This window comes from Chanos chanos, chromosome 5 (genome assembly GCF_902362185.1).
Source record: "Chanos chanos chromosome 5, fChaCha1.1, whole genome shotgun sequence".
Classification (NCBI taxonomy): Eukaryota; Metazoa; Chordata; class Actinopteri; order Gonorynchiformes; family Chanidae; genus Chanos; species Chanos chanos.
Window position 1 is genome coordinate 44,762,849 of NC_044499.1, and position 16,476 is coordinate 44,779,324.

Sequence of the window (16,476 nt, forward strand, 5' to 3'; positions counted from 1 at the left end):
GCTGCAGCTCCAGTATCATTTACATAAAAATAGTTCCTCTTTAGAAACTTGACACTTTAACACTAACAATATGCTTCCTGTGTGTTTCAACAGAATTCAATAAAAAAAAAAAAATACAGCCTACAGTTCAGCCCATTATCTTCTATGATAGTTTATATTCATTTCAAGTCCTGTTAGGCGCCATTAATGCTGCTTATATAATGAAATTCATTGAGTCTGTAGGGCTCATTGTATAAATCATTAATTTCTCTCAGTGCAAGCGGTAGTAAATCAAGTCAACCCTGTGCTTTCATTTTTTAAAGAATCATTTTACAGCGTTAAATGTTTTAAAGCTAATCTTATCTGGAAAGATATGCTCGTATATTTACCTCTACAGGTTTTTTAACAGTAGAAAAAGGTTGCAAAGGTCAGATGTTATTGACATACCAGCACTTTTCTATTGATATCAAAAGAACATGGTCTGTCTCCACAATACATAATAAGACATGTGCTAAGAAATGTCAAATCCCCCTGGCAGTGCTGTTGTTCTCCAAATTGCATTGATTTGATACATTGCTGTATACTCAAATATCTCTGAGAAGGTCAGAGTTTTTCAGGTCACGATCTTGCAAGATGTACTCGGTTACTTTGATAAGATTAAATCACACATTGTGTTTGACTGTATCCAATAGATATGTAACATTTATCTGGGCAAGCACAACTCTCTGAACATTTTATGGTTCCTGACAGTAAAGCTGAAGCTTATAAAACAGGTTATGATTGTTGGATTTAAACAGCAATCTCCATCATGCTGTGTCTAGTAAGTTTATGAAGCTTGCAGTAATGCAAGTTCAGGTTTTCAGTGAATTGTAATGACACACACTGTGTAATTGAATTAATATCCTTTCTAACAACATGTTAGTATATGGCCAATATCAGTCAGCCTTCATTAATGCTGAATTGTGTGCTCATAATATGCAGCATGTGTTAGGAAGGCTGGCATGTTTGACTAGGCCTCTGATCAGCTGTGTGGCAGCCACACAATGACATTGCTGGTTGTCAGCAGAGAGACTCAGGAATATGGTTGAAGCCTTTTTATCATTGTTGTTCAGATTCGGTGTGTTTGTGTTTGAGGGGGTGTTTGTTCATGTCATAACCTAAGACTCAAATGTGAGAGAAATATGCACTTTCATCTAATGTAGCAATGGCAATACTTCAAAAAGGCTGGGAGACATAGGCACGAAACATGATAGGTGTGTGTAATATAACTGAATTGAAATTTTAAACCACCCACAGTAACAAGCCTTGACACTGCAGTTAGCTACAGTGCCTTTTTGTAGCTCTTTTTCTGTTCCACCTTGTGCTGCCTTAATCCTTATTGGTTTGCCATAATGTTAAGCTTTATATAATGCAAAGCAGTATTTGCCTCAGTGACAAGTGAAAAGTGTGTTGTATAACAACCGCAATAATGTATTTTTAATATCAGTCCTTAAAGCAGGGTTCTACTGTAATGAATGTCATTATTGCATGCAAGAGTTTGAATTATGCAGTAGCTTCAGAGGTTCTTGGATTATATGGTAATGGGTTTTTACAATGGCTTCTCTGCGTAGATAGCACATCCTTTTAAACTGAGATCAATAGATACTGTATCATAAAAACAAAGAAAAATTCATGTACTAGTAGCAGGATTTTTTTCTGTTTGTTTTGCTTGTTTGAAAATGAGCACATTTATGCAGTTAGATATGGTGGCACTAGAGTGTGACTAAGATGATAGAGAAGCAATTCAGTAATGGCTCAGAAATAGACATAGATATTGATCTATTATTATAAGCTCAGCCCTATGTTCCTCAAGGCATGAACTAATGCATGTCAGCAAATATATCCATTTGACTCATGTAGTGTGGCAATGATAACTATAAGGGTGCCAATTGTCTGGAAAAAATTGTCCTTCACTTTATGCTCTCTGTGATGTCACATCTAGTGTGGGTATCCTGAAATATGATCACACATTATCTGTGTTATTATCCTGGACTATAATGTATATAAATATGTTGCACTGTATCTTAAAAATCCAATAATCAATGCAAATGCCAGTTCAACCACCAGAGTCAATAGGACAGTAAAATGTTGGCCAAATGAAAGTTTAGTGGGGTTAAGAGGATGAAAACGTAGTAGGTAAAACAATATCAAAAGTTTCCATATTCCACATTGATATTGTTTTTAGTTCTTATGATTGTATATTTGTGGCAGTTCAGATTCAAAGCAAAATGTGTCGAAAGTAATCCTGCAGGGATCAAGTGAATAAATTATGACAAGTTCTTGTTTGTTGCGCTAAGATGTTGTATCCCACAATGGCTACGAAACAAAGTAATATAATATTAATGATATCAGCAAGCAATCAAAAAGATACTGTTACTGGGAAAAAATGGAAATAGTTTCTGTAAATACTCAAGCAACACTATATTTGATAAGTATGCTTAATAATTATTGTACATTTCTCTGCCAAACCCCAAGCCCATTCGAGTTTATAAAGCCCGAAATTTTTGTGCATCCTCATTGCAAAGAATACCAGAAGTATTTGATGAATCCCAAATAATGTGCAGGATTTTAGACACATTTTAAATTCTTCGTGCACAGTAATAGTCTATCACTTGCAACAAAACACAGATCTGGGGTTGGAAAACAATATTTCTACTAGAATATATTGTGTCTGGTTCATATTTTGAAGACCAGGCAGATATTTATAAACCAGGCAGATGACATTTCACAATCACTGAGTTGACAATATAAAAACATTTAAATGTTTCAAAGGGTACTACCACATCTACATTTTTTTTGCAGTGGTGCAAAACTATTACTGCCAAACATTTTTTTTTTGTTTTGTTTAAGAACTGTCTGAGTCTGTCTTTTGATGAACCAAATGACACACTATTTCAGGAGAAATGCATTCGCTGGCTGCTTCCATTATTATGACAAATTTCATATATCATCCTGTTTTACAGCATTATGTCATCTCAGCCAAACAAAAAAGGAACAGATGGTGCTTGCTCGATAAGTTGTTTTCCTCGGTCATCTTTTTGACTAAAAAATTGGTGCAGAGAAAGATCAGAAACGTTCTGATGGTTCCCAAAGCTAATAAATAAATAAACATCGTGAGGCTGCATCCAGATCAGCCAATCTGCTCTGAACCGATTGGTCCCTTATATGGCTTTAGAGTGATTCCCGAAATGTTTTGATTCAGATCTGGTAACTTTTCAGTTCCGCTGCCCCTCATCTTTTCTGTTATCAGTTAGTGGCTACTTGTGCATCAGAGACTTATTATCGGTTAATATTGGTCTACTTTAGGAATGGTAGACATACTTCATGAGTAGGTACACGAGAGCTAACTTTTTTGTCAGTTTGTTTTTAAATGAGGCTGAATAGCGTGATGGATATTTTGACTTTGTTAAGACATGTGTGTTGTGTATCAAGTGAAGGACCAAATGTCATTATAGATTCCTAGAGAGGAGTGATCCTTTCTACATCTGCATTCCTTCAAGAAGTATATTTAACATGTGAATATGATTGTGGGGGGAGGGGGTGTTCAAAGCACCAGCAGGAGTGTGGAGTTTGTCATTAATTTATGTTATCTCTAAAGGAGGGGGGGAAATGCTGACACTGTTTTTGCTCCAGCCTTGTGAATTACTGTCAGTAAGGTGAACAGCAAATGCCCACAAGCAATCTCTATAAATGGCACCACTTTGGAACCAAAACAAGCCCGCAGTCCTGAATAAGAAACTATAATTATTTTGAATTTGGTGAAGAGGCCCAATAACCCATTATTTCATTGAACTGCATGGGACTTCTGCTTAAATACTGGCTGTATAAATTTAGCTCAGCCATGTCTCCAGTATCCTGGGTCAGTCAGATGTGCACTGTGTTTGGATGGTCAATATGAGAAATATAATGCACAGATAGGATTACACATTTTACACACACACACACACACACACACACATATATATATATGTGTGTGTGTGTGTGTACATGTATACATATACATACTACATACATATATACATACATGCATATATATATATATACACACACACACACACACATATATAGTATGGGGACGGGAGAGAGAGAGAGGTATTTTTCCACAAGCTCTAAAACTCCAAATGGTCCTTGCCGCTCAGAAAGGAAGATTAGGCTATCAATCTGTCCTACTCATATTGTCAACAGCGACGAGGAATCTATGCTGCACAGCAGATACCAAAATACACAACCCGTGAAGCAAATTATTTGAATAGGTGTTGTCATGATCATTTATTATAATTTTGACATGAAAAGTAATCAGGAAAGAAAGAAATCATTTATGAAAGCTTGCTAAGTTTTCAGGCCACATACATTCTGTGCTTACGACATCAGCTATTCAGACCACAAACAGTCTACGCTTTTATTGTATTACAAAATCTGAATGCAGTACGACTCTTTGGGGATCTTAAGTGCAATAAAGTTACGGTTGCGTTACATATTGTATAAATGACATTTCAATAATAAGCAACCAACATTTGCCCACAACTGATGAATATCACATATATTACATGTTTCTTTCACAAACCGATATTAATCTTTTCCGAGCAGATGTAGCGCTGTAAGATCAGTCCTAACCTCTTGTGTTAAAGTGTATTACGGCGCAATGCCCCACGCCTGCAGGGATGATTGATGGTGTCGTTGAATGCACTTGCTATTACCGCTCACTGTCTCAAACAAAGCAGCTTAAGCGTAGCATGGCGTCCAAATTCCTCACCCGTTTCACACAAACATCATAGGCTACTATCACCTTCCAGAAAAGAGGTACAATCACGTGACGCTGTGACCGTGAATATTACCCATACGTAGCCTACTACTCTTTTGGTCTCGACTTCAATTCTCAAATTTCTTTGACTGACTAAATAAAACATTTGCTATTATAAACTTAGCAATTTATAAGTCACCTGATTGTAACATTCTGAACGCGCTGGACTAAGGTTAATCATGAGACATTCCATTAGTCAGATTGTGTCTTAATTTTCGAATCCCTTATGATCAAAATTGTACGCGACCCAAAATCTATTCGGAACAAGCTCTACCCCCGGACAAAATTATCGTAATCTAAATATACCTAATGACATACAACTTCATACTGGTTTCATAAACGTCCCGTCGTCCACTCTATTCTCATAGGGGTTAACTCGTACATTTTATATTGCCTCCGAAAGTGATCTAATCCAAATAATGAACCGTTCCCGCGTGACTACAGATAAAGTAGCCTATTGCATAAGGTACAAAAATAGCTGACGCAAAAGCAGCATGGTGTAATTTAGGCGATAGGCTACAACAAGATCAAACTTTCTGTGTAGCGTACACTGCATCACGAGTTTGTCGTCAATAAAGCAAATTCTATTACTTTAGACAACATCAGCTGGATACCTTGTACCAGCTATCTATCTCTATTTCCCAGTTGTTTACTACTTCGGCGCTTCTATTTTAGGCAATAGCCTATTAATCTTCTCAAATCATCTCCTTAACGATCGGATAGCACATATTAAGCCGTTTTTCACTGATCCCGAAATGACGTCTTGTATGCCTAACATAAGGCTACTTTGTTCAGAATGTTCGTTTTATCATTCGTCTTGTTCAAAAGACCTGATCGCAACAATGACCGCAGGTTTTCACTCTAAAATTAATGGTCAGTGCCAGTCTCTCCGAATCGAGGTAAATGTGGGGAAAAGCTTTTCTGGCGACCGTTCGTTATCTTCTGTGTACGTAACGACTGGGATTAAGATACTTATTTAATCAGGTTGTGCTCACGTCCCTATCATGTTCATGTTCATAAATGTAATGGCAGCAATTCAAAGAATACTGTTTCCTTAGCTCGTGACTTCCTCTCCCTTGCTCCGCAGTACTGCCGTTCAATACATGTTCACTAGGTTACAGGAAAACAACATTCCACATATGTTGTAATGTGCGAGTGATCCAGTTTTCTGATATCACTGCTGAGAAACCACACATTAATAATGTGAAAGTTAACATTCGCACGAAAGTAGTTCGGCTACAGTGCACGCATTCTAGAAATAGGAAGAGGAGCGCCCCTGAATCTCTGCAGGTCTGCAGGAAATGTTCTTTCTATTACACATACAAACGTCCTCGCCACAGGTCCTAATAGAGACATAATTCTGTAATAATACATATCAGGATTATACAATAAAGAACATTGTACTAAAAATATTAATGACGTCAAAAATGTAATAAAATAATAATTTATGAATACATATGCAATTACTTTGAAGAATAACGCTTTTACACATTTTTAAGGATTATACATTTGGAAATATCAATGCGATTGCTGTGGGTGCTTTTGGAATTTCGAATTTAATATGTTGAATTTTACAAAACCCAGGATTATAATCTTCGTTGTACAAAATAATGTGCCTTGAAAAAATATTACATCACAATTACATACATTTTTTGTGGATAAATTTGCTTTTGTGACGATTTCATATTGACGATTGGCAGTCTCCTCGAAGCGCAAATATTGTATCCTGCCAGGACCGTCAGCAATCCATTCAAGCCAACAAGTTTGGAGAGAATGTTGAGTTTAATCAATTCAGAACGTCGAGATGGAGCCCAACTCACTCATGGTATTATTATCTACTCCGCTTATTTCTCGTTCCGCTGTAATTTCAGTGGCAAACGCCGCTTTTATGGATATTTATTTGTAACATAGAATGAATTCAATAAATACAAGGAACTTTACAACAAGAGCTAATATTTTATGATTAATATAGATGTGACATTTCATGTAATCACTGTATATAATGTTCTCGCTGTTCCATATTGTTCAGTTAAAGCGATGAATGGAAAGTGGATTTCCTTACTGAATATATGTGAGTTTATGTTTGCAATGTGCTTGTTTACTTTGGATAAATAAGCTTATGTATGACATTAATTACTTATTGCTGTTTCCGCAGTGGGTAGGCTCACCTTGTGGTTTGCACGGACCGTACATTTTCTACAAGGCATTTAGATTTCACCTTGAAGGCAAACCAAGAATTCTGTCCCTTGGTGACTTTTTCTTCGTAAGATGTAAGCCAGAGGATCCGATTTGCATAGCAGAGCTCCAGCTGTTATGGGAAGAAAGGACAATCAAGCAACTTTTATCCAGCTCCAAACTTTATTTTCTCCCAGAAGATACTCCCCAGGGAAGAACTGTCAGTCATGGAGAGGTGATTATAATTTTTGTTTCCTTCTTTTTATGACGCGTCAACCTATTTCAACGGTGTTCAGCAGAATTTAATAAGGATATACATGAAATATGACCCATATGTTGCTATCTATTCCGCTTTCTGGTGGCTGTTACATTAAGACCGATTTCGCGTAGCATGATTTCCTCTCATTGAGGGCATCTCATAGGGGCTTTCATTCGATAGTTCCATGTAAGCTACACAAAATAAAAGAGCACATTTTGTGTAATTATAGCGTACATTCCATACGCCTTATCTGAATTGTCTCCCTGGTCATTTGAATATCAGTTTTTAGTAGCCTACATAATTTTGCAATTGGCTGTGTAAACGATGTGGTTGTGTGAAGTTGTCACATCAGTCTGTCGTTTGTTTCATCTGATACAATAGTGCGGAAATTGCGAAAGGCAAGGTAGATCAAACGCTTTATTCTTTTGGTATCGTATGATCGCTCGTTGAATGTGTGATAGTACAGTTTGTCCACTGATAGGTGATTAAACAAAATCAACAAGACTGAACAGCTCTTTCTCTCTGAAAAGAGTCGATGCGATCTGTCAACGTATATTTTAAACAACAAACTGAACGATATTAATGGTGATTTTTTTTCTATGTAGGCTATCCCTTAAGTAGAAGTGTTGTTGCCAGATATTTCCCCGTACGCGCTCAAATGCTTTCGGTCAGTAGGAATTGATTAATAATGACAAGCTGATAAAGCAAGCAGTTGGGATGCCTTAAAGGGAACGAGTGACATTTATGAAGGTTATTATGTCAAAGTGCTGCAGCTCATTACATGTAGCTAAGAGGCTCTGTCTTTCATAGAGTTTTTGAAAAAGCAAGAACATTTGTTGTTCTCGTGTATTTCGGCAACACGTTAAACGAGATTAAATGCCTCTTTTCAACTGCGTTTTCCACTGAGTTGCAATACTGAATATGGCTGTTTCAGCAAAGCACACCAGCTGCGGTCGTACATAGGTAATATAATGAGGGTATGCCTGTTTTATCTTGTACTGCCAGTGTAATCAGTGAGCCTGAAAACAAAAAGACAACTCCTTTCTGTTGAACTTTTATTGTACTCCCTCCCCCATCACCCCCTGAGGAGTCGAGTATCAAATTTGCTCTTCATAATAAGCAACAGGTTTTATGTGTAGCCCTGCCTTAGTGAAATGTCAAGGTTGCGCTGCTAAATGATTATGAATATTAAGGGTATAAACTGTCGGCTGTATCGACCTTGTGCACATGGTGTTTACACAATGTAACGAGGTGGAATTGAGGAAAAACATTACACTTAACGTTCTGTTTATTCAGTTGATCAGACCCTGTACTCTCTCTAACTTGTCCCTGCTCCACCCCCACTCAGCAGCAAAGTGAATTATTTGCTTTTCAAATTTATTACGCATACATGATTGGTGATCTAGAATCAGCAAGAGAGATAGGATTACAAGCCCGAGGACAATGCTTGACTTTAGACATACTTAACAATACACGGGTGGATGGGTGGAATGTGGTGTAATAGCTTTTATTTGTCAGCTGTTATTCCTTACCAAACACTAATTTGGGAAGAGACACCAGTTTAGTCATGGTGTGGAAATCTAGCCATGTATCATATTGGCCAACAGAAGTGCTGTTTTTGCTAAGACTAGCAAAAATATGTGTTTGTCATACTTTCATGTCTTCATGCTTTAAATAGAGAACATGCTGAATTTAAATAACGTGATTTTGTGTCAGCCTGACCACATGCAGTAATTTGATCCAACAATGTTTCTGCCTCTCCACTGATGATGCACTCAGCCAGTAGAACAGATGAATTACATTTACATTTAAACTGAATAATCCAAATGTCTATTAGCACTTAAATCAGGTTTAAGAGGAATAGACAAGATGTATGTTTAACAAAAGTGTACATTTCACATGTTGTTTTTGTGTCAACTCACTCTTGTTATGAAAGATATGTTACAATGTTTTAACAACCAAGTTGGAGTAAATGAATTCATCCTATCATACCTTTAAAACTTCTTAATGAACGTCATATTATGTTTGACTTTCAGAGTTAGAGTGCTTCAGAAGATTATAGGTTTCTGCTCTGATAGGCAGAGTGCTTATATTTAGCATGTGTGTATGCGCATGTTAGCAGTAAATGGCTATGATTGTTATGATAAAAGGAGGAGGGGTGGGCACTCAAGTCTCCAGATGACTTTTTTGTTTCTACACCCAGGTGATGTAATTTCCCCTTTGGCATGAGTTAGTCATTCATTAGAAGGAGAGCAGTGGCTGAAACAGCAACAGGCCTGCAGTGATCTGACTCTGGCAGCCAGCCTACACAACTTAGAGCTTGAGCCTAGAGAGGGCAACCTTACACTCTCATTTGAACATGTGTAGTTTTTGACTTTGTTGAACTGGTTGCGTGTTCCTCTTCAGCTACTTATCCCTGCCAATAGATTGAGGCATGATGTCTAACTTCACTCTTTCAAGTGCACTTTGCGCAAGACATTTCTTTTTTAACTCTTTCAAAATAATTATTATGTCATTATTATTATTATTATTATTATTATTATTATTATTATTAGGATTCATGTTTGGCATACATTTTACTCATAAATTCTACTTATGCGTAGCACTGTATTTCAGATTGAGTTCTTTTGTTTCTCTTTGTGGTTACTCTTTGGAGAGCCCATGTCATTTCAAAAGATAACAGTAATGTTTAGAAAAAACAGGAACTGACTTTCCACTCTGTGCTTTTTTTTTTTTTTTTTTTGTATTTAATTGCACCCAGTTGTTCTGCAGCTCTGTAACTCATAATTTCAGCATGCTGGCTGCAGAGAAGTTATGCTGACATTTGCAATACTCTTGAATAGTGCTTATGTGACATAAGAACAGAACCAAAAGAAGTCTGTGTATTATAAATAGATTCCATATCAGATTCCAGCAAGGACCATGCACTTTCTCCATTCGTATTCGTTTGCATAGCTACAGATAACCTCAGCATTGTGCAATGACAGATACTCTATACACAATGGTAGAGGCCGTAGATTTGTTAATAGCCTGCATGAGATTCTACAATAAAAATTATGATGGGCTCAAAGAAACAATAGGATATCTAATTACTTATTTATCTCTGCTGTTATTTGAATTACAATACAGTGAGGCTTCTGTCATTGGAGTGTTGCAGAGCAAATGTGTGGCAAGGATCCAGACACATCCCTGCTGCCTGGCAAAAATCCACGAGTGTGTTTGAATGCTGGGGACATATTTATAGTTCAAATTAGATCATCTGTCTTTTTTTGGCTAGAGGTAACATTCCACAACATGATATTAGCAGTTCAAAGCAGCTCAAGTTTTTGAACATGGGGCAGAACCCATATATGTTTCTGCATGTACGAGTACTATACATACATATTAAATGTATTGTAGAGTGGAGGTGGAGATGTTCAGCTGCTTTGTAATCAAACGTCATCCTGGCTGACTATTAACCTTACACTGATAAAGTTCTGTTTTCCTATATGGGTGTTTCTCATTGTTTCTACAGCCCACAGGCTTCAAGTACAAACATTTATACTGTAAGCAATATATAATTAACAGCTGAAAAATGCTGAGTGAATTGCAAAACTTTTTCACTTGAATGCTTTAAGAAAATGGAACAAAACATGAATTATTGAAGTTGTGCTACTTTGGCATTGGTTATTAGAATACTTTTTTTTTTCAGAAGGCAGTTCAAATTTAGCACAGTTTCTTAGAATGTAATAGGGTTGTATTTCTTTCAGCACCTGGTTTCCTCTTTCGATGTTACCCGTAGTTTTGGGCAAGTGTATTTTTGACCGAGTGTGACAAAACTGTTCATGTGAATCAAAGGTAACGTCAGTTATTGGAGATAAAATACTTAATCTAACTTTTAACTCAGCCAGAAAGACTTCCTTTGAGTTGTGAGGCACATTTTTCATGTTACCGGGTCAATAATTCAATAGGCATGCAAGCAGGTGTACAAATCTGCGGTGACCTGGGGAATTCTTGCCCTGACCCCTCGAATCAGTGGAGTGAGACAGTCTCAGCATGACACTATTTGTAGGGCTTCTCTGTATTGTAGCTTTGGGCAGCCAGTGCCTCAGTTCCCCACTAATGTCTAATTACAAGGGGCCAATTGTTACACATCCCAGACTTAGAGCATGGAAACCTTTAACAAATGGAATTGATCTTCCTCAGAACATCATTTACAACCAAAGGTAAACAAAACCAGCAGGATCTTTATCGTCCCTTTTTTTTTTCTCGTCTCCCTACCAGCCCAGCCAATAAAACAGAGTTTGAGTAATATTTCAATCAAACACATGAGTGGTGTCAGATCTTCAAAGCAGCAGAATGGAGCACATGATCTCATAGTAAAGTTTGCTGTGTCGCCATTAGGATTAACAGCGTTTGACCCACTTAGCTTTATAGGTGCATGAAAACAGATGCCTTTGCGCTTTAATGGTTATTATACACAGAGCTGGACGCATTTCTGCGCAGCTATAACCTTAAGGTGCGTAATCTTCAGGAGAGCTGGGAAAGGTTTTTCCATTTGTGTTGACTTAGGGGGGAAAAAAAAAAAAAAGATTGTTTAGGCTGGAATTATATTGTGACATTGTAGAGGGGTTTTATGTAAACCAAGTGGAATGCATACATCCCCAAGGAAAAATGAAGAGAAAGGAAAACAGAGATAATTTGTTCATATCTTTTCTCTTCTCACTGAGTATTATGCTTGTGTAATTTCAACTTTTCATCTGTCTTAAAGTAATGTGTTGTTAATTTTTTGGATTACTGGAAAGGGCAATTGAGATGCAAGAGGATAATTGCCTGCACAGTGTTCCACCGAGTAACTATGCAAATGTGAACTGATATCGTTTATAAGAGCACTGTTGATTGATTCAATCAGAAAATGAACTCTAATTTATTAGAGCAAACAGCCCTTTGGATTTAAAATTAAAGAAACCCATTTGAAGTTGGTTATATCAGCATGAGATGTTACCGCCTGCAGATGTAGAGATATAGGTTAATGAAGGGAAGAGGAAAAAAAGAGAACCTGACTGAACTGTTTGTGGTTGCTTTTATTGGTTCATGCATAAAAATATAAACAAAAAATGCAAAGAAAGCAGTTCCTTTCTGTCTGCAGTGTGCTACAGTAAAAGAGAATGCTTTGGAGTCATTCAAAAGTGCACGATCAAGGACTCAGTGAAATAGTGACACATCTGCTCCCCAGACTGCCAGTGTAATGAACACCTCTCTGTTATTCTTTACTAGGTCACAAGCATGGCTCTCCCATTGTTTCCTTTCAAATGAATTACACTATTTGATTTGCTGGAGAACTTTCGCAGTTGTGATGCTGGGAGTTCTAAGCGCTGTGTCAATATTATGATGAGATTGCACTGGAGAATGTGACATTTGGAATTGCCACTATTTTCAATTAAAGAGTTACATTATGTTCCACCAGTGTAATTACATCACTGTGTGAGTTCTGCTTGGTGGATTTTAAATGGCTCAGAAAAGCCAAGCTGTCTTTTTTGATAGGGATGTTGGCGTTTGATTTGGAATTTATGAGCCTTCCCTTCAACCCCCCTCCGTAAACCTCCATCCCCACCCCACCTCACCTGACCCCACCCCACCCCCATCGCCATCACCACCACCACCTGTCACCTGTCTAAACCCATATCTTTCTTTCACAGGACGAGGTCATTGCAGTGTCTGAGAAAGTTATTGTGAAGTTGGAGGACTTGGTGAAATGGATGGTGTGGGATCCATCTGGCTGGAAGAAGGGTCTGAGGGCCACTCCACTGAAGCCCACAATACTGAGAGAGCTGGGCAAGAACGGGCAGAGAGAGGCCCTTTGCAAGTACAGAGAATCCACTCTTAACAGTGGCCTCAACTTCAAGGATGTCCTAAAGGAGAAGGCCGAGCTGGGTAAATGTTATGTTTTTTTTAATATTCAGTACATTTGCTAATGATAAATTAAATGGGTTCAGCTAGGGGATTACGTAAATACTTTTCAATGTTTATACAGTCCTGCACTCAGGGTAAACGCAATGACAAAAGCACTCAAAAACAGTAGCATCTCTCAGTTGTAACATGTGTAAATAGATGTAAAAATGACTCTAAAAAAAAGAACCCTAGTGCAAAATTTGACATAATCAACACTTGTAAATTCTACTTGTAATGTCTAATTTTAAGTTATGCGTGATTAGTTAACGAACCATAAGAATGTGTGGTTTTTGGAAAACACAGCTGACAGTACAAACACTTCTCACCAGTTCTCTAATGTGCTCTATTCATCTCTTATTTGCTCTTTGAATATGTCAGAGCCCTCTGAAAAACCCTCTTGAGATGATAGTGATAATATGATGGTACTATTATATGAGTTTGCACTTAAGAGTGGCCTGAACTTCAAGGCAGCTCTGAAGAAGATGGCCAGACTTCTACAGTTTTATTACAGCAATCTCATTTCTTATATAAAAGAAAAAAAAGATGATGGGTTGAGGGAGGGGAAAAAATTGAAGACAGAGTACATGGGCCTTTCACTTTTTGTTTGCTTTATGATGATGAAAAATGTCCTTCTCAAGTACCACAATCTATCATTTCGACCATTTAGACGCATAAATATTTGTGACCCACATCACTTGGGTATTAAGCTCGCATTCAGAAAATGTTGTTTTGTTGTTAGTCATGAGCTGACTAACTCCGCGTTTTCTCTAAAATTACCCCTGTTTTATTTCCTGCTTTTGGTTAGGGCTAAAAGAAAATGCTTTCCCACAATAAAGAAGAAATGATTGCTCAAGACTGTCAATGTTATTTAAGTAGACACTGAGTACTACCTTATCACTGTTCTCTTTGTATTGTGCTCTGCTTACATCTGTCATTAGTTCAAAACAACACAGAGACTGAATTTCAGTTAATTTAGGAACAGGCTTAACACAGCATGTTGATGCTTTTAGTCTGATTGCTCTCACAAAAAAAAAAGAAGAAAAAAAACAGGAGAGGTCAAATGAAAGGTTGTGGTTATGTTTGCTTTATTGTGGTTTAGGGTACAGTTTTAAAGTATATGACATGCATTTATACATCTGTAACATGCCTCAGTTATCACAGAGTGCTTCACTGTTGGGTATAAACGCTGCAGTGTAATGTTTATGGCCTTATAAATATGTCATTTTGGCTGCATTCCTGTGTAGCAGATACCTGTTCAAAGCCAAAAAATATCCCTTCAAGAATAACCAAGAATCTGTAAACTGTCTTTTGTAGCGTGTGATCACTGAGATGGAAATGCGTAATTTGAAATTGTGTCAATTTCTAGCATAGAGCATTTGCTGTTTTCAGTCATGCAGAAAAGCCTTTCATGAATTATATTTAGATGTTTCTCTTGATAGTTGCCGGATATTCTAATTATACGGCTGGACACAGATCTTTTGACTCTACAGTGACTGGAATTTGCATAGTACTTTGTTTCAGTCCATGGAACCAACTGTTAAATTGCCCTTGAATTGGCTGATGTATTAGATTCCTATGCCTAGATTAGATAGAAGAATCAATAATGGATTCTTTGTTACTGAGGCTTACATGGAAGCCACAGCTGCAAATGTGAATCAATAGAGGGCAAAAAAAAAAGTTGTGTGATTTATTTACTGTCAGTCTGGTAACCTTATTATTTGAACATATTGTGAGTGTACGTTTTTGTAATGTTAATAAGTTTCTTTTTAATGACTGTATTAGCTTGTTTGTGTTGTCAGAATTCTAAATGTTGTTACTCAAAGTGCCTACAGATTTGCTTGCTAAGCGAAATATTCTGGCAGAAAACCAGGGGCCATCTCTCTTGCTTAAATTCTAGTTTCTTTTGTTATCCAAAGAAAGAATTGGATCATTCAGCAAGGCGGAGCTTTCAATTGCAGAAAGCAGACTTAAAAAAAAAAAATCAACATCGCTGATGAAAATAAACCACTAATTGAAACAGCCACATGAATTAACTTCGTCAACCTCAAGCTTAGATTTGACCTCTTAATGTGTCTGTAAGAGTCTATTCATCATTAAACTATTTATTAAAGTAGAATAAATTACAGTACGCGGAATAAACGGATTTGCCTTTTAATATGAGATCATATGAAGAGGACTGAGATGAAGAGAATGATTCATACTTTGTTTTCGTGGTCCAGGATTTTAATGTGTCTTTTCTCACGTCAAAAAAAAAAAAAAAAAAAAAAGAGAGGGAAAAAAAGGCAGCTGTCTACAACTGATGTGGAAATTGCTTCAGTCATAAGTGAAATGGCACGGTACTTGTGTTAGTGTGAAAAGGAGCTTGCCCATAATTGAAGCAGCTGAATAAAAAAGCAATTGTTCACCTGAAGAAATGGGGGGGGGGGGCAGGGGGGGGGAGGGTTTTAATAATTAAAGGAGAGGTTTTCAGCTCACCATCTTGTATGTGGATGACAGCCAGCAATAGACTGCCAAGATGCAAGTTGTAGAAAGCCGTAGGAAAGTACTCTCCCATGTTTGGTGAAATAGCTCATTTACTTTCATGAGCAATCTGCACATTGTTTATTATCTCTAGTCAAATTTGTGAACGTTTTGTGTTCAATAAAATAATGGTGCTTTTGAAAGATTATGGAATCTTGCATGTCCCCAATTTAGAGAATTTGTCTCTCTTTGGTGATTAGATTTGAAAAGACCTGTCTTTTCTGGTGACTTTAACTGCAAAGTGAGAAGGGATAGCTATAATTTGAGCCTGATCTCAGGGGAGACAGGAGAAAAGCTATAAAGATTTTGTACCATATATGGCTGTAGACACCAGAAGCCTTGTTGTATTCATGCTGTTCTTTGGGCAGTCTTTTGAAGCTTTCTCCATTCAGTGATACACTGCTTCACTACCCCTACATCCAGTGAATGATTATTTCAGGGCATTCACAAGCTATTAGTTAACTAACATTGAGCTGTTGCTATACGTATCACCAATGGCAAACATAAGATAACAAGCTCACATGTGTTATGTTTCCAGGTGTGTGCCGACAACTTTGTGTCTGAGGAAGAAAAAGAGAACACATTAATAATTTTCAGTGTGATTGAAAAGAAGGAAATCGACTTGATGCATTCCTTATCTTGTAATTTAAATAACTCCCTCCCGGCCTTGTTATATTCAGATGGAGGCTAACGTTTTGTCTGTAGGATATATTTTTTTCCCTCATTAATTCCCAAGATAATACAGATTCCTTGTCTAATTTTGCTCATTACT

At 37.3% G+C, this 16,476-nt stretch overlaps 1 protein-coding gene across 1 annotated transcript in view; it reads left to right on the forward strand.

Annotated features, from left to right (window-relative positions):
• The first annotated feature begins 6,623 nt into the window (after positions 1 to 6,623).
• arid5b (AT-rich interaction domain 5B) overlaps positions 6,624 to 16,476 on the forward strand; it is a 64,534-nt gene continuing 54,681 nt past the window's right edge. Inside the window, exons 1-3 of the mRNA XM_030775236.1 lie at positions 6,624 to 6,644; positions 6,975 to 7,229; positions 12,932 to 13,166. Of these exons, the coding sequence (XP_030631096.1) occupies positions 6,624 to 6,644; positions 6,975 to 7,229; positions 12,932 to 13,166 (511 nt within the window). The remainder of the gene's footprint in view (positions 6,645 to 6,974; positions 7,230 to 12,931; positions 13,167 to 16,476) is intronic.